The 19,032-nt window shown below is 48.5% G+C and overlaps 1 protein-coding gene across 2 annotated transcripts in view; it reads left to right on the plus strand.

The window, feature by feature from the left end:
* LOC140429731 (transmembrane protease serine 11C-like) overlaps positions 1-18,810 on the plus strand; it is a 125,280-nt gene extending 106,470 nt beyond the window's left edge. For both annotated transcript variants that reach the window (XM_072517074.1, XM_072517075.1), the window contains 2 exons: positions 13,918-14,054; positions 17,165-18,810. In XM_072517074.1, coding sequence (XP_072373175.1) covers positions 13,918-14,054; positions 17,165-17,326 — 299 coding nt within the window. In that variant the 3' untranslated portion in view covers positions 17,327-18,810. The remainder of the gene's footprint in view (positions 1-13,917; positions 14,055-17,164) is intronic.
* Positions 18,811-19,032: the final 222 nt, after the last annotated feature.

Below are 19,032 nucleotides of genomic sequence, written 5' to 3' on the forward strand. Positions count from 1 at the left end.
CACATGAGTGGGCCGCAATGCGTGGGTAGAACCTGCCGGGGTTGGTGGAGGAGGTCAAGGGGGGCCTTAAAAGGTGGTATACTCTGCACCTGACAGGGTGCAGTTGGTGAAGATGACCGTGCTGCAATATTCCTGTTTGCTTTTCAGCCCCTCCCATTTTTCTCCCCAAGACCTTTTTTGGAAGGTGAACATAGAACATAGAACATTACAGCGCAGTACAGGCTCTTCGGCCCTCGATGTTGCGCCGACCTGTGAAACCACTCTAAAGCCCATCTACACTATTCCCTTATCGTCCATATGTCTATCCAATGACCATGTGAATACCCTTAGTGTTGGCGAGTCCACTACTGTTGCAGGCAGGGCATTTCACGCCCTTACTACTCTCTGAGTAAAGAACCTACCTCTGACATCTGTCTTATATCTATCTCCCCTCAATTTAAAGCTATGTCCCCTCGTGCTAGACATCACCATCCGAGGAAAAAGGCTCTCACTGTCCACCCTATCCAATCCTCTGATCATCTTGTATGCCTCAATTAAGTCACCTCTTAACCTTCTTCTCTCTAACGAAAACAGCCTCAAGTCCCTCAGCCTTTCCTCATAAGATCTTCCCTCCATACCAGGCAACATTCTGATAAATCTCCTCTGCACCCTTTCCAATGCTTTCACATCCTTCCCATAATGCGGTGACCAGAATGGCAAGAATCTTACCATTAGCCCAGTACTCTGTCTTCCTCTTATTCCTTCCAAAATGAAACACCCCTCACTTTTCTGCATTAAACTCCATTTGCCACCTCTCAGCCCAGCGCTGCAGCTTATCTATGTCCCTCTGTAACTTGTAACATCCTTCCGCACTGTCCACAACTCCACCGACTTTACTGTCATCTGCAAATTTACTCACCCATCCTTCTCCGCCCTCCTCCAGGTCATTTATAAAAATGACAAACAGCAGTGGCCCCAAAACAGATCCTTGTGGTACACCACTAGTAACTGGACTCCAGTCTGAACATTTCCCATCTACCACCACCCTTTGTCTTCTTCCAGCTAGCCAATTTCTGATCCAAACTGCTAAATCACCCTGAATCCCATGCTTCCGTATTTTCTGCAGTAACCTACCATGCGGAACCTTATCAAACGCTTTACTGAAATCCATATACACCACATCAACCACTTTACCCTCATCCACCTGTTTGGTCACCTTCTCAAAGAACTCAATAAGGTTTGTGAGGCACGACCTACCCTTCACAAAACCGTGTTGACTATGTCTAATCAAATTATTCCTTTCCAGATGATTATACACCCTATCTCTTATAAACCTTTCCAAGATTTTGCCCACAACAGAAGTAAGGCTCACTGGTCTATAGTTACCGGGGTTGTCTCTACTCCCCTTCTTGAACAAGGGGACAACATTTGCTATCCTCCAGTCTTCTGGCACTATTCCTGTTGACAAAGATGACTTAAAGAGCAAAGCCAAAGGCTCAGCAATCTCCTCCCTAGCTTTCCCAATGACCCCTGTTGTCTATGGACGCCAGGAGGGGCGTTTCCCACTTATCGTAGTGCGTGGCCATGGGCCCAGCCTGTTGGGTCGGGACTGGTTGCGCCATTTGCGGTTGCAATGGCAGCACATCCTCCAAACAGTTTCTGGAGGGTTGACTGAGGTGCTAGGACGATACCCAGAGGTATTCCAGCCTGGTTTGGGGAAAATAAAAGGGGCCATAGCCCGTATCCAAGTTGAACCAGGAGCCACGCCGCGCTATTTCCGGGCGCGCCCAGTGCCTTACGCTTTGCTCGAGAGGGTAGAAGGGGAGCTCACTCGTTTGGAGAGTTTGGGTATTATCAGGCCCGTCCGTTTTGCTGACTGGGCAGCACCAATTGTACCAGTAATGAAGCCAGATGCCACAGTTCGCTTGTGTGGCGACTATAAACTTACAGTGAATACAGTTTCCCGACTCGACCGATACCCAATGCCTCGCATAGATGATCTCTACGCGAAACTTGCAGGCGGACTCTCATTCACAAAATTAGATATGAGTCACGCCTACCTGCAGTTGGAGCTGGACCCTGCCTCCCGACCATATGTAACAATTAACACACACCGGGGCCTGTATGAATATACACGGTTGCCCTTTGGAGTATCCTCTGCCTGCGCAATTTTTCAACGTGTTATGGAAGGCATTTTGAGAGGTTTACCACGTGTGGCTGTCTACCTAGATGACGTGTTGATTACAGGGACGTCGGAGCAAGAGCATTTGGAAAATCTGGAGGCTGTCCTTAAACACCTTTCGGAGGCTGGAGTCCGTTTACGTCACACAAAGTGCGTATTTCAGGCAAAAGAAGTAGTCTACCTAGGTTATCGGGTGGACCACGAGGGTCTGCACCCCGTTGCAGAGGAGGTGCGTGCAATTCAACACGCCCCCACCCCGACTGACACTTCGCATCTTCGTTCTTTTCTCGGTCTCGTAAACTATTACGAGAAGTTCCTCCCCAATCTGGCAACTACGCTGGCCCCCTTACACCTGCTGCTAAAGAAAAATCACACCTGGGTTTGGGGTCAGCCGCAAGAAACCGCTTTCCGGCGGGTAAAGCAACAATTGTCGTCGTCTGGGTTACTAACCCACTATGATCCGGGAAAGCCTTTGCTCGTCACATGTGATGCATCCCCGTATGGTATTGGGGCTGTCCTGTCCCACAAGATGGAGAACGGGGCCGAGCGACCGATAGCTTTCGCCTCCCGCACATTGACTGCAGCGGAGAAAAAGTACGCGCAGATCGAGAAGGAGGGCCTGGCAGTGGTTTTCGCAGTGAAACGCTTCCACCAGTATGTGTACGGCCGCCATTTCACTATCGTGACTGATCATAAGCCCCTGCTGGGACTCTTCAGAGAGGATAAGCCAATACCGCCCATTGCTTCTGCACGGATCCAGCGCTGGGCTTTGTTGCTTGCTGCATATGAGTATTCTCTGGAGCACAAACCAGGTACGCAGATAGCAAATGCCAACGCACTGAGCCGATTGCCTTTATCGACCGGCCCCATGTCGACCCCCACGAACGGTGAGGTGGTTGCAACCCTACATTTTATGGACACCTTGCCTGTCACGGCATCACAGATCCGTGAGTGGACCCAGACGGAGCCAGTCCTGTCAAAGGTTCGGCACATAGTCCTGTATGGTGGGCAGCATAGACAGCTCCCAGGCGAGTTGCGGGCATTTTCCTCCAAGCTGTCAGAGTTCAGCGTGGAAGACGGCATCCTCTTGTGGGGGACGCGTGTGATTGTCCCGGAAAAAGGCCAGGAGCTGATATTATCAGACTTGCACAATGGGCATCAGGGCGTGACCAAGATGAAAATGTCGGCCCGGAGTTATGTCTGGTGGCCAGGCCTCGACACCGACATTGAGAAGGTGGCCCAAAACTGCTCCATTTGCCAGGAGCATCAGAAGCTTCCGCCGGCCGCGCCCCTACATCACTGGGAATGGCCAGGGGCGGCCTTGGGCACGCTTACATGCAGATTTCGCAGGCCCTTTTCAGGGATCCATGTTCCTTCTGCTAATTGACGCCCAGTCCAAATGGCTGGAGGTGCATAAGATTCAGGGGACAACGTCCTGCGCAACAATTGAAAAAATGCGCTCATCATTTAGCACGCATGGCCTCCCCGAGGTGCTGGTCACGGATAATGGCACTCCATTCACGAGTGAGGAGTTTGCTAGGTTTATAAAGATGAACGGCATCCGCCATATCCGCACTGCCCCTTACCACCCGGCTTCAAATGGGTTGGCAGAGCGTGCAGTGCAAACATTCAAAAGAGGCCTAAAAAAGCAGTCCTCCGGATCAATGGACACGAGACTGGCTCGGTTTTTGTTTACGTACAGGACCACCCCCCATACAGTGACTGGGGTAGCTCCCGCAGAACTCCTAATGGGCCGGAGACTTCGCACCCGCCTTAGTATGGTCTTCCCGGACATTGGCGCAAAAGTACGCCGCACACAAGAACGGCAGGGACCGGGATTGTCTCGGCATCGTCCGATTCGGCAGTTTGCGCCCGGTGACCCAGTATTCGTGCGGAATTTTGCTGGTGGTGCCCAATGGGTTCCTGGTGTAATCTTTCGCCAAACGGGCCCTATATCGTACCAAGTGCAAGCCCAGGGTCGTCTCCAGCGAAAACATGTAGACCACGTCCGGTCCAGAAGATCATCCCCGCAAAAGATTCCCCGCCCCCGGAGCTCAGTTCAACAGCGGCAAAGACCAGAAACAAGGGAAGGTAGTCCTCCAAATCTTCCACTGGTGCCTCACTCGAAGCCTGCGCAGGTCATGACGGGACCGAATGGGGATAGAGACGCTGACATGACGGAGGCAGCAGACTCTGACTCGGAGATGGAGACACAGGATGAATCAGAGGGGTAATCCTCGGGTCCACAGGCCGTGGATGTACAACCGCGCCGTTCATCACGGAAGCGCCGGTCTCCCTCTCGTTATACGCCACCTGATCCAGCGCCGCGTGCAAATGGCGTCCGGCCTGCGGCCAAACGAGTTCGACGCCTTCCTTCGCCAGGGCCTATGGTGGATTCCTTGGACTTTGGGGGGGGAGGGATGTTATAACCTGCCTACTGACGATTGGCTGGGGACTAATGACTATCCCACAATCCTATGGGAGTATGAACTTCCCCAATGAGGGGGGCGGAGAAACTCCTACTATAAATAAGCTGGCCAGTCCAGGAACCAGGAGGAAGGAGAAGGTAGCAAGGGAAGTTACTGCTACTGTTATGTATATATTGTTATAGTAAATAAACGTTATTATTTTATATCCTTAAAACTCGTGCTGGATTCTTCGGGGCCCTTACAAAACATCACTAAAGTAAACGTAATCGAATTGTGGTCACTATCACCAAAGTGCTCACCTACCTCCAAATCTAACACCTGTCCTGGTTCATTACCCAGTACCAAATCCAATACGGCCTCGCCTCTCGTTGGCCTATCTACATACTGTGGCAGGAAACCCTCCTGCACACATTGGACAAAAATGGACCCATCTAAAGTACTCGAACTATAGCATTTCCAGTCAATATTTGGAAAGTTAAAGTCCCCCATAACAACTACCCTGTTGCTTTCGCTCCTATCCAGAATCATCTTTGCAATCCTTTCCTCTACATCTCTGGAACTTTTCGGAGGCCTATAGAAAACCCCTAACAGGGTGACCTCTCCTTTCCTGTTTCTAACCTCAGCCCATACTACCTCAGTAGACGAGTCCTCATCAAACGTCCTTTCTGCCACCGTAATACTGTCCTTGACTAACAATGCCACCCCTCCCCTTTTACCACCTTCCCTGAGCTTACTGAAATATCTAAACCCCGGCACCTGCAACAACCATTCCTGTCCCTGCTCTATCCATGTCTCCGAAATGGCCACAACATCGAAGTCCCAGGTACCAACCCATGCCGCAAGTTCACCCACCTTATTCCGGATGCTCCTGGCATTGAAGAAGACACACTTTAAACCACCTTCCTGCCTGTCGGTACACTCCTGCAACTTTAAAACCTTACTCATGACCTCACTACTCTCAACCTCCTGTATACTGGAGCTACAATTCAGGTTCCCAAGCCCCTGCTGAACTAGTTTAAACCCTCCCGAAGAGCATTAGCAAATTTCCCCCCCAGGATATTGGTACCCCTCTGGTCCAGGTGTCGACCATCCCGTTTGTAGAGGTCCCACCGACCCCAGAATTAGCCCCAATTATCCAGAAATCTGAAACCTTCCCTCCTGCACCATCCCTGTAGCCACGCGTTCAACTCCTCTCTTTCCCTATTCCTCGTCTCGCTATCACGTGGCACGGGTAACAACCCAGAGATAAAAACTCTGTTTGTCCTAGATCTAAGTTTCCACCCTAGCTCCCTGAATTCCTGCCTTACCTCCCTATCCCTTTTCCTACCTATGTCGTTGGTACCTATGTGGACCACGACTTGGGGCTGCTCCCCTCCCCCTTAAGGATCCCGAAAACACGATCCGAGACATCACGCACCCTGGCACCTGGGAGGCAACATACCAACCGCGAGTCTCTCATTCCCACAGAATCTCCTATCTATCCGGTCCAACTACAAGAGGACACCATCAATGATGGCCAAGTCGTCCCGGACGTTGTAAAATTGCGGGCACTGCCCCTTGAGCCATCCTTCCGTCATGTGGCACATCACACGCTGTAGAAGGGGGTCAGCCGCAGTCTCACGGCGAATGTGGGCCAGACGTGCATCAGTGGCCGGCAGATTGGCCGATGTGAAGGCTACTTGTGCGACGACCTGACAAACGAACCCCTCCGAGTCGGACGGTGGGTTGACCGCCCTGGACAGAGCATCTGCGATGATGAGATCCTTCCCCGGGGTGTAGACAAGTTGGAAGTCATACCTCCGGAGCTTGAGCAAAATGTGCTGGAGGTGAGGGGTCATATCGTTGAGGTCCTTCTGAATGATGCCGACCAGGGGGCGATGGTCGGTCTCCACAGTGAACTGCGGAAGACCATATACATAGGCGTGAAACTTGGCGATGCCAGTCAACAGGCCAAGGCACTCAATCTGCGCATAGCGCTGTTCTGTGGGGATCATGGCCCGCGACGCATAGGCGACCGGGGCCCATGATGCGGTGTCGTCCCTTTGCAGGACTACCGCCCCAATGCCGGACTGGCTGGAGTCAGTTGAGATCTTTGTTTCCCGTGTGGTATCGAAAAATGCCAGTACCGGGGCGGTGGTGAGCTTGACCTTGAGCTCCTCCCATTCACTCTGGTGTGCGGGCAGCCACTGGAATTCCGGTGTTTTTTTGACCAGGTGGCGAAGAGCAGTTGTGCGCGAAGCAAGGTTAGGAATGAACTTCCCCAGGAAGTTGACCATCCCGAGAAAGCGCAGCACTGCCTTCTTGTCTGACGGCTGCTGCATGGCTGCGATGGCTGCCACTTTGTCGGCATCAGGCCGCACACCCGACCGGGAGATGTGGTCCCCCAATACCTTTAGCTCAGTCTGGCCAAAAGAGCACTTGGCTCGGTTGAGGCGCAGGCCCTGATCTCGTATCCGTGCAAAGACACGCTGGAGACGACTGATGTGCTCCTGTGGTGTGGTGGACCAGATGATAACGTCATCTACGTAGACGCGTACCCCTTCGATGCCCTCCATCATCTGTTCCATGAAGCGATGGAACACCTCGGAGGCCGAGATAATGCCAAACGGCATCCTATTGTAGCAGTATCTGACAAATGGAGTGTTGAAAGTGCACAGCTTCCTGCTGGACTGATCTAATTGAATCTGCCAAAAGCCCTTTGAGGCATCAAGCTTGGTGAATATTTTTGCCCGAGACATTTCGCTCGTGATTTCTTCTCGTTTGGGTATGGGATAGTGTTTCCTCATAATGTTGTGATTCAAATCTTTTGGGTCGAAACAGAGCTCGCCGGAGGGCTTCTTGACGCACACCATGGAGCTGACCCATGGTGTTGGCTCCGTGACCCGGGAAAGCACTCCTTGGTCCTGCAGGTCCTGCAGCTGCTGCTTGAGGCGGTCCTTGAGTGTTGCTGGGACCCTACGAGGTGCGTGAATGACCGGGGTGGCGTCCGGTTTGAGCCATATTTTGTACGTGCCCATGCCCTTGAAAACCTCCTGGTTGTGTGCGAGGAGTGAGTGGAGCTGCGCCCTAAAGTCTGCATCCGGGAAATCGGACGTGCCTTCTGGAGACAGAGTTTGTACCCGCTGAACGAGGCGGAGGATCTTGCACGCCTGTGCGCCTAACAGAGAGTCCTTTGAGGATCCAACGATTTCAAATGATAATGTGGCTTTGTGTGAGTTGTGTGTAACATCGAGCTGGCAGGACCCCGTGGCCGGGATGACGTTTCCATTGTAGTCAACCAGCCTACAGTGGGATGGCAGAATCGGTGGTTTAATCTTCAAGGTCTGGAAGGCTGACCATGCTAGGAGATTGGCGGAGGCACCAGTGTCCAGGCGAAATGTGACCTGTGATTGGTTGACCGTTAGGGTGGCACACCACTCATCGCCCGGATCTATGCTGTGCACTGGCAGCGGCTGGTGGTTCCGACTTGGGGGCATCCGGTTCTTGTGGATTACAGCAACGCGGAAGGGCTCCTTGTCTTCGGTATCGCTCGCCTGCATCCTATCTGGATATGACTCAGTGTAGGGGGGCTGAATCGCCCGCACGTCCCTGCGAGGCTGGCGGAATTGTTGGGAGTTGGCAGGTTGAGCTGCTCGGCAGCAGGCAGCATGGTGGCCCATCCTGCCACAGTGGAGGCATTGTCGCGCTTTGGCCGGACATTGCCACTTTGAATGGGCGGAGCCACAGTTGCCGCACGTCGTGACGTCATGGCGTTCGTTGCGTTCATTGCGCCACCGCGTGCGGTCCTGCGGTGAGCGCGCCTGTGCATCACGTCCCTCTGCATCAACGTCTTTTGGCGCGTACAAGTGCGGGAGGCCTCGGGCTGCGGGCCGGGACGAACTCGATCAGCTGGACCCACTCCGCCTCGTAGGACCTGTGCCGTGCCGTTTCGGTCGCCTGGATTTGGGAGTATCGGCTGGTCACGTTCTCATGGAGGACGCAGGTCTCGATGGCAGTCGCTAGGGTGAGGCGCTTTATTTTCAGGAGCTGCTGGCGTAGGGTGTCCGAGATGACCCCAAAAACTATCTGATCCCGTATCATGGAGTCGGAGGTGGCCTCATAGCCGCAGGACTGCACGAGAATACGGAGGTGTGTCAAGTAAGATTGGAAAGGCTCATCCTTACCCTGCAGGCGCTGCTGGAAGAGGTACCCCTTGAAGCTCTCATTAATTTCCACGCTGAAGTGTTCCTCGAACTTCAGAAGCACCGTCTTATATTTTGTTTTGTCCTCGCCTTCCGCGAATGCCAGGGAGTTATAGATGTGGATGGCGTGTTGCCCCGCCGTGGAGAGGAGGAGGGCGATCTTCCTGGTGTCCGATGCATTCTCCCTGTCTGTGGCTTCTAGGAAGAGCTGGAAGCGCTGTTTAAACAGCTTCCAGTTTACGCCAAGATTTCCAGCGATTCAGAGCGGCTGCGGCGGGCTGATGTTTTCCATGGAGCAGGATGGCGGATTTCTGAAAGGGTGCAGGTAGGTCTCACAGTCGCTGGTTAGCTTCCACTACTGGTATCATGTCGTGTTGGGTGTTCCGATGCACAAATGATCCAACACGGCTGTAGATGGTACAACTCTGTTTTATTGTCTTAACAGCGGTAACAACTAACTGCTGGCTTGGGTATGTGCTTCACCAGCTAACCTGTGGACCCAGCCCTACCACTATCTTAGTGAGGCACTCAGCACATGGTCTATGTCTGAGTGGCGCGCTGTGAGCTCTGTGCTCTGAGCTATTTCCTGGTAGAATGAGCGGGAACTGTGGTGTTCCCTGTTTTATAGTGTGTGTGCTCTCACTGGTGATTGGCTGCGATGTTGTGTGTGTTGGTTGCTCCAACTGCCTGTCCATCAGTGTGTGTGTGATTGCACCATGATATGCTGATGTGGATACCATGACAAAAAGGATCAAGCGGTGATTGGAGGAGGAGTTGGGGAGGGAGATAGGATGGGGACTTTGGTGTGAGGTCATGCGGCGAGTGAACTCAACCTACCCCTGCACAAGAATGAGTTTAATATAATTTAAGGTGGTGCACAGGGTCCACATGACTCGGGCTCAGATAAGTGGGGTTTTTCTGAGGTAACAGGCAGGTGCGAGAAGTGTGGGAGGAGGCCAGCGAATCGTGCTCATATGTTCTGGGGGTGTGAGGAGTTGGAGAACTTTTGGGATGCTGTGTTCGGGATCCTATCAAGGGTTGGAGGGGTTGAGGTGAAGCTGGACCCTATGGTGGTGATCTTTGGGGTGTGGGAGGTACTGGAGCTGCTGGAAGGGAGGGGGACCGATGACATGACCTTCGCCTCACTGTTGCCTGGCGACGGATACTTTTGAAATGGAGGTTAGCTACGCCACCGGGAGTGGTGGCATGGTTGGGGGATCAGTACAAATTTCTCAGGTTGGAGAAAATCAAATTTGCCTTAAAGGGGCTGGAGGAGTGTTTTGAGGTACGGTGGAGACCGTTCATGCTTATATTTGAGGAGATCGGGCGGCATATGGCACAGTGGGTAGCACTGGGACTGCGGCGCTGAGGACCCGGGTTCGAATCCCGGCTCTGGGTCACTGTCCGTGTGGAGTTTGCACATTCTCCCCATGTCTGCGTGGGTTTCACCCCCACAACACAAAGATGTGCAGGGTAGGTGGATTGGCCACGCAAAATTGCCCCTTAATTGGGAAAAAAAAGAATTGGGTACTCTCAATTTATTTTTAAAAAATATTTGAGGAGCTGTTTGTCGCACGGGGGAGGGGGGGGATTTAAAAGGGGAAAAATGTACAAACTTACACTTTGATTGGATGTTAAGCTTGTTATTTTGTTGAATGTGTTTGGAATTGAATATCCTTTAAAAAACTATCAATGTGGCACTTACTTCACCAGTAACCTGCTCACTGTCAGTTTGGGTTCCATCAGGACCACTCCGCTCCAGACCTCATTCTTGCCTTGGTTCAAACAGGGCAAGAACTAAATGTCAGAAGTGAGAAAGCGTGACTGCCCTTTTCATCAGCTTTTTAATCAAATGTGGCGCCAAGGAGCCCCGGAAAATTGGAGTCAATGGGAATCCGGGGGAAACTCTCTGCTTGTTGAAGTCATACCTGGTACAAGAAAGATGGTTGTAGTTGTTGAAGGCCAATCATCTCAGTCCTGGTATAACACTGCAGGAGACCACCAGGGTAGTGCCCGAGGCACTATTATCTTCAGTTACTTCTTCAATGACCTTCCCTCCATCATAAGGTCAAAAGTAAGGATGTTCACTGATGATTGCCCTGTTTAATACATTCATAACTCTCCTGGCTGACCTCTCATCTTCCACTCTCCATTCATTTATGCTCAGTCAAAGCTATATCTTGCACAAAGTCCTATTCACTCACAAATTCAATGCCTCCTGACCTCTAATGGGTCCTCATGTACAAATACTTCCATGGTCTCATTCCTTTCCATCTCCATAATCTCCTGAAGCCTTATAACCCTCTGGCAATATTCCGTTCTTCCATTTTTAACATCTTGAGCATTTCTATGCTTCCTTTGATACACCATTTTCCGCTCTACCTTTAGCTCTCAAGGCCCTAGGCACTACAATTCCCTTCATTAACCTTTCTAATTTTTCACCTCTTTTATCTTCTTTAAGACATTCCTTTTGTACAAGAAAGAAGGCATTTATTCTATCGATGCAGGCCATGGTGGAGGACTTCATGCCTGGATCAAACAACTCTTTTGCCTTTGCAAATTCATGGTTTAACACCTATTTCAGGATTCATATATAGAAACATACATAGAAAATAGAAGCAGGAGGAGGCCATTCAGCCCTTCGAGCCTGCTTCGTCATTCATTATGATCATGGCTGATCATCAAATTCAATACTCTGATCCCACCTTCCCCCCATACCCTTGATCCCTTTAGCCCCAAGAACTAATTCCTTCTTGAAATTTCTTGTTTCTGCCTCAAATATTTTTTGTGGCAATGAATTCCACAGATTCACCACTCTCTGGGTGAAGAACTTTCTCCTCACTTCAGTCCTTAAAGGTTTACCCCCTTATCCTCAAATCGTGACCCCTAGTTCTAGACACCCCACCATAGGAGCATTCTTTCTGAATCTACCCAGTCTAATCCTGTAAGGATTTTACACGTTTCTATGAGATCCCCTCTCACTCTTCTAACCTCCAATGACTATAATCCTAATCGATTTAGTCTCTCCTCATATGACACTCCTGCCATTCCAGGAGTCAGCCTGGTAAACGTTCATTGTACTCGCTCTATAGCAAGAACATCCTTCCTCAGATAAGGATCACCATAACTGCACACAATAGTCCAGGTGTGGCCTCACCAATGCCCCATACAATTTCAGTAAAACATCCCTATCCCTATACTCAAATCCTCTCGCGATGAAGGCCAACATATCATTTGCCTTCTTTACTGCCTGTTGTACCTGCGCGCTTACTTTCAGCGCCTGATGCATGAGGACACCAAGGTCTCACTGAGTATCCACCTCACTCAATTTACACCCATTCAAATAATAATCTGCCTTCCTATTTTTGCTACCAAAATGGATAACCTCACATTTATCCATGTTATGCTGCATCTGCCGTGCATATAATCACTCACTCAGCCTGTCCAAATCCCGCTGACGGATCTCTACATCCTCCTCACCCTCCCACCTAACTTTGTAACGTCTGCAAATTTGGAGATAATACATTTCCCTCATCCAAATCATTAATATATAATGGGAACAGTTGGGGTCCTAGCACGGATCCCTGAGGTATCCCACTAATCACTGCCTATCAATCAGAAAAAGAGCCATTTATTCCAACTTTTTGCTTCCTGTCTCCTATCCAACTTTCTATCCATCTCAAGACACTACCCGTAATCCCATGCAACTTTAACTTTACATAATAATCTGCTATGTGTGACCTTGTCGAAAGCCTTCTGAAAGTCTAAATAAACAACATCCACCGGTTCTCCCTGGTCAACTCTAGTAGAGTTCTAACAGGTTTGTCAAGCATGATTTTCTTTTGTATATCCATGCTGACTTTGTCTGATTGTACCACAGCTTTCCAAATGCTGTGCTATGAAATCCTTGATAATGGACTCTAGCAACTTCCTACTACCAACATTAGGCTCACTGGTCTATAGATTCCTATTTTCTCTGTACCTCACTTTTTGAATATCGGGGTTGTATTAGATACCCTCCAATCTGTAGGGACCATTCCAGCATCCAAAGAATTTTGGAAAATGGCCACCAATGGATCTACTATTTCTAGTGCAACTTACTCTGGGGTGAGAGGTATCAGGCCTTGGAGATTTATCCACCTTCAATTCCATTAATTTCCCCCAAATCATTTCTTTACTAATACTAATTTCCTTCAGCTCCTAACTGAAACTTGTGTTTCTCAGAACTTCCGGTGCATTCTTCATGTCTTCCTTTGTGAAGACAGAAGCAAAGTTTGAATTTAGTTCCTCAGCTATTTCTTTCTTCCCCATTATGAATTCCCTCCGTTTCTGACTGGAATTCCTTCCAGAAATGGAACTGCCCTCAATGCCATTGGTGCCAGTGCTGAGCCCAACTGTGTTCAAGTCTACATGTGACCTAACCGACCGCCTGTAAAGGGTCTGCTGCAAGCACCACCAAAAATATTAAAAACAAATTCACCTGAATATTGAGCCAGGAGGAACAGTGATGCAGCCGCCTACTCCACAATGGTCCCAAAGCCTGAACCTGGTTCATGTTTCTTTCCGGGAAACAGGTGGACAATTTCAGAGCAGCACAAGGTCATTCCAAGATTGGGTAGCCCGCCATTATCATGAAGACACCAGGACAAAGGCGAAGTGTTGGTCAAAAACCTGATTGTTTCTAAAAAAGGAACTTGCATTTATATTGTGCTTTTCATGTCCACTGGGCATCTCAAAGTACTTTACAGCAAATTAAGTACTTTTCTCAATACAGTCACTGTTGTAACGAAAGAAGAGCGGTAGAACATGTGCACAGTAATATCCCAGAAACAGCAATGTGATAATAACCAGATAGTTTGTTTTTGCGATGTTGCTTGAGGGATAAATATTGACCAAGATGCCATGGTTAGTTCCCCTGCTCTTTTTTGAATTAATGCCATGGGATCTATTATCTCCACGTGTGAGGGCAGACAGGGCCTCAGTTTATTATCTAGTCTAAAAGACAGCACCTCTGATAATGTAGCGCTCCCTCAATACCGTATTGCCAAGTCAGCCTTGATTTTAGTGCTCAGATCCTGAAGTAGGTCTAGAACCTGGACACTAATGAATGCAAAGTTAAAGTGTAATTTCTGGTCTTTTTCTCCAGGCTCTCTTCCAACAATCCTTCAAAAAGCAAAAGTAAACATCATTGATTTCAACAAATGCAAACGTCTCCTTGGAACATTTGTTAACGATAAGATGTTGTGTGCCGGTGTCTTAAGAGGAGGAGTTGATGCCTGTCAGGTAGCCTTTTGACCGAAACAGAATGCTGACGTGCATTTATTTATACTTATAATCGAGAGTGTAAGGGTGGCACGGTGGCGCAGTAGTTAGCACTGCTGCCTCACGGCGCTGAGGACCCGGGTTCGATCCCGGTCCCAGGTCACTGTCCGTGTGGAGTTTGCACATTCTCCCCATGTTTGCGTGGGTTTCACCCCCACAACCCAAAGATGTGCAGGGTACGTGGATTGGACACGCTAAATTGCCCCTTAATTGGAAAAATTAAAAACAAAAGAAAAAATAATAATCAAGAGTGTATTATGTCATTTGAATGTGGTACAATAGACATAGGGCGGGATTCTCTGATCCTGAGGCTAAGTGTTGACGCCGTCGGAAAAGCCGTCGCGTTTCTCAACGGCGTCAACACGGCCCCAGGATCAGGAATTCTGGCCCCGACAGGGGGCCAGCAGGGTGCTGGAGCGGTTCACGCCGCTCCAGCTGCTGATCCGGCCTTGGAATCGGCGCTGGGGTGTGTGCACATGTGCAGTGGGTCCGTCGCGAACCCGTGCATGAGCAGTCCCACCTGCGCGAGGTCGGAGAATCCCACCCACTAAGTATCTTCATGAATTAATGTTCCACAAGTCAATTTACTGATGTAAACTATAGGCCTCCAGTAGCTTTAAGCTGAATCCAAATTAACCGTCACCACAGGAAAGAAATGCACTGTCATTATGACAGGCAGAATGTAAATGTTGCAACAATTCCATTCCAAGCCAACTTCTGATGCATTTTAAAGTTTAGGGAATAATATTAAACGTTTTTTTTAGTGAAAACAAGTCCTTCTGTCATTCTAGCAGTTTTAAGGCTGTAACTAAACCAGGAATATGTTACTGCTTATTTTTTCTCAATCCAAGATCTGGGGCCCTCCATCTTGGCTTACAATCTTATTGGGAAAATGAGTTGCAATGGCTGAAAACAGGTTCCACATTAGCAATATACCTTGGAATAGAAACAACAACCTGCAAATCTGAAATGAAATGAAAATTGCTTATTGTCACAAGTAGGCTTCAAATGCAGTTACTGTGAAAAGCCCCTAGTCGCCACATTCCAGCGCCTGTTCGGGGAGGCTGGTACGAGAATTGAAACCTGCTGCAGGCCTGCCTTGGTCTGCTTTAAAAGACAGCTCTTTATCCCTGTGCTAAACCAGCCCCTTCTGTCGCACCTTTAATGCAGTAAAATGTTCCACGGCACTTCAGGGGAGTGTAATCAGACAAAAATCAACAGCTGAAGAAGGAGGTGATAGGACAAATGACCAAATGCTTGTTCAAAGCAGTAAGTTCAAGCAGCCTGTACCTCCAACCAGGTAGTGAGGCTGGATGGTTTCCAACAGGAGCTTAATTAAACTTCTGGAATAGGTCCATTGTTCCGGGACTAATGTGTGCTGGAGTTTTAACATAACATAGAAAATGCAGCACAGAACAGGCCCTTCGGCCCACGATGTTGTGCCGAACCTTTGTCCTAGATTAATCTGGTGCAGATTAATCCATTCGGCCCCCTGAGTCTACACAGTATATGAGTCTTAAGACATGAAGCGGAAAATGTGAAATGCTTGTGAGGAACAGAACAGGTCGACCTATGGTTCCTACAACCCTCCACCACTTGGAGGTTTTTTTTACCTCATGTCTGTTGTAGACTAACTGACAGAGATTAGTCTCTAATTGCTCAGGTGAACTAAACAGATATGGCTGATCTTTTCTCATTAATCAGTTCCTGTGATCCTAGTTCATCTATCACAAGATGCAGTGCTAAGAGGCCTTGGTATTCTAAACTGGGATCAGCGCACAATGAGGCAGTAGTCTTCCAGGTTGGTCAAGCCAATCAAAGGGCGGCATGTGTCGCAGTGGATAGCACTGGGACTGCAGTGCTGAGGACCCGGATTCAAATCCCGGCCCTGGGTCACTATCCGTGTGAAGTTTGCACGTTCTCCCCATGTCTGCGTGGGTTTCACCCTCACAACCCAAAGATGTGAAGGTTAGGTGGATTGGCCTCGCTAAATTGTCCCCTTAATTGGAAAAAAAATAATTGGGTACGCTAAATTTATTTTTTAAAAGGGGAAAAAAAGCCAGTGAATCAGAAATTTACGTGCAGCACGGTAGCATTGTGGATAGCACAATTGCTTCACAGCTCCAGGGTCCCAGGTTCGATTCCGGCTTGGGTCACTGTCTGTGCGGAGTCTGCACATCCTCCCCGTGTGTGCGTGGGTTTCCTTCGGGTGCTCCGGTTTCCTCCCACAGTCCAAAGATGTGCAGGTTAGGTGGATTGGCCATGCTAAATTGCCCTTAGTGTCCAAAAATTGCTCTTAGTGTTGGGTGGGGTTACTGGGGGATAGGGTGGAGGTGTTGACCTTGGGTAGGGTGCTCTTTCCAAGAGCCGGTGCAGACTCGATGGGCCGAATGGCCTCCTTCTGCACTGTAAATTCTATGATAATCTATGAAATGTTTGGCTCTGGGATGAAGATTGCTGGGAATCATAGGCCACATGTGCCGTCACTTCTGATAAACTGATATGGTGCCACATTGTCCGCTGCTGGAAATGCACTCCTCCAAAGGCGCCAAAATTAAACTTTCTTTCATGCATTCACTCCCATTTGTGCGAAAAGCTAAATCCAAATCCTGACATTACGATTCAACCTTCACCGCTGTTGTTTTTTTTTTCTCTATCTCTCCTATTTTCTTTTTTCTCTATTTCATTTTTCTCTCTCTTTGCTTTGATGATCATTTTGCTTTGCATCTCTTCTCCCTCCTGTCTTTCATGTCCCTCTGATATTTCCGTCCGTCTCTTTTTTGTACCTCTCCTCTCGCATGTCGCCTTTGTTCCTGGAAGCCAGTTGAGCAACAAAGAATTCATGACGCAGCTTTCAGTCTCGCAGGCCATGTTGGTATTGATTCATTTGGCCCTGGAATTTGAAATGTCACAATAGGGAACAAAAATGCCCCAGAAATATTTTGTGTATGTGCAGAATTTCCTTCCCATTGAGTAAACAGTACTACCAGAAACACAAGCTATTTTGGAACATAACAGGTCTGAGAAACATCTTATAACTTGTGTGTATTTCCTTCTTATTCACATTACAGGGTGATTCAGGAGGTCCACTAGTTTGTCACAGACCTAATAAGATGTGGTTTCTGGCTGGGATTGTGAGCTTTGGTGTTAAATGTGCCACACCTAATATCCCCGGTGTCTACACTCATATTACAGCTCTGAGAGACTGGGTGCAGAAGGAAATTGGACTGTAAACAGAAATATTTTACAAGATGAGACGTCCTCCTCAGATATTTCATTCCGACTGAGTGAACAAATACTCTTTAAAAAAAAGCAGAGCTATTCTTCGTGTTACACGGAAGCTACAACGCAGTTTATCATCTCCATTCAGCTCACACGTTTCAACCTTTTCTTTCAGGGAGGGTGGATGAGGATGAGGAGAGAATGATCTTGGAACAATAACAATCAAATTCCATTATTGGTTTGTAAATATGAATGATCTAGGAGCAGAAACTCATAAGAATAACAGGAATAATGCACAGGGCTAATGGAACCCTGAAATACAGAGACCCCAGATGCATATGTGGCCTCTGGTAAAACCCATTGTAAAACTGAAAGGCTCCATACAACTGTTGAATCAGTTTAATTTAAGAGTAATATATTGTGAAATGGTTTACTGGATTTTTAAGACAATATGTAAAGACCCACTTCCTGATGTGTTTGTGTTCTAATCTATTTGCGGGGTGGGGATATAAAGCAAAGATCTGGAGAGGTCCTGAATGTTCTTGATGCCATGAATCAAAGAATTCTGAATTTTAAAATGCTGGAAATAACAACTCAGGCAGCATCTCTGGAGAGGGAAACACAGTTAACACTTCAGACCAATGACAAATCTTCAGAACTGTGTCTGGAACCCAGCGGTTATATTTTCAGTTCGATGGAAGGATTGCATGGGATCTTTTTGGCCCAGGGCAAAATTGAAATATCTGCTAGTTATATGAAGTGAAAAAGGATCTGTGAAGAATGGGAATCAGGAGAGGCGATTGCTCATGTGGCTAATCTCATCTCACCAATTTCCACCATCAATAAAAGTCAACAATGTTATCCTTATACGCTGCAAATGAATAAATAATAGTAAACTTCTGAAGAGATTTTTCATTGTGAAAGAACATATCATGGATAACAATCATCACGCCACACAATACTTAATTTGCTTCCCGTTGATTTGAAGTTAGAATGTATAGTGAGCAGAAATGTATATTTTTATTTAATGCCTGAACATGTCAGCAACTCAAAATACTGTCATTGCCCATTGCACAGTAAGACGTCTTACAACACCAGGTTAAAGTGAAGGAACAGTGCTCATTCACCTGAGGGAGTAGCACTGCTCCAAAAGCTAGTGATTTGAAACAAACCTGTTGGACTTTAACCTGGTGTTGTAAGACTTCTTACTGTGCTGGAAGTCCAACGCTGGCATCTCCACATCATTGCCCATTGCATCAGAGGGGTACTGCGCAGCAGTGAGTTAAATCAATGCCTTAAGCTGTGCATCAGCAGAATAAATTTTAGCCTTTTTGAATTCGATCATCGTGTTTACAGTGCAGGAGGAAGTCATTTGGCCCATTGAGTCTGCATCGGCCCTTGGAAAGAGAGCACCCTGCCCAAGCCCACACCTCGAGACTATCCCCTTAATCCAGTAACCCCACCTAACCTTTTGGACACGAAGGGGCAATTTAGCGAGGCCAATCCACCTAACCTGCACATCTTTGGTCTGTGGGTGGAAACCGGAGCACCCGGAGGAAACCCACGCAGACACGGGGAGAAAGTGCAAACCCCACACAGACAGTCACCCGAGGCTGGAATTGAACTGGGGCCCCTGGGGCGTGAGGGAGCAGTGCCAACCACTGTGCCACCATGCCGCAGACTGCTTGCATCAAAATCCTGTCTGTCTGTTGGGAGT

This window comes from Scyliorhinus torazame, chromosome 9 (assembly GCF_047496885.1).
Source record: "Scyliorhinus torazame isolate Kashiwa2021f chromosome 9, sScyTor2.1, whole genome shotgun sequence".
NCBI classification, from domain to species: domain Eukaryota; kingdom Metazoa; phylum Chordata; class Chondrichthyes; order Carcharhiniformes; family Scyliorhinidae; genus Scyliorhinus; species Scyliorhinus torazame.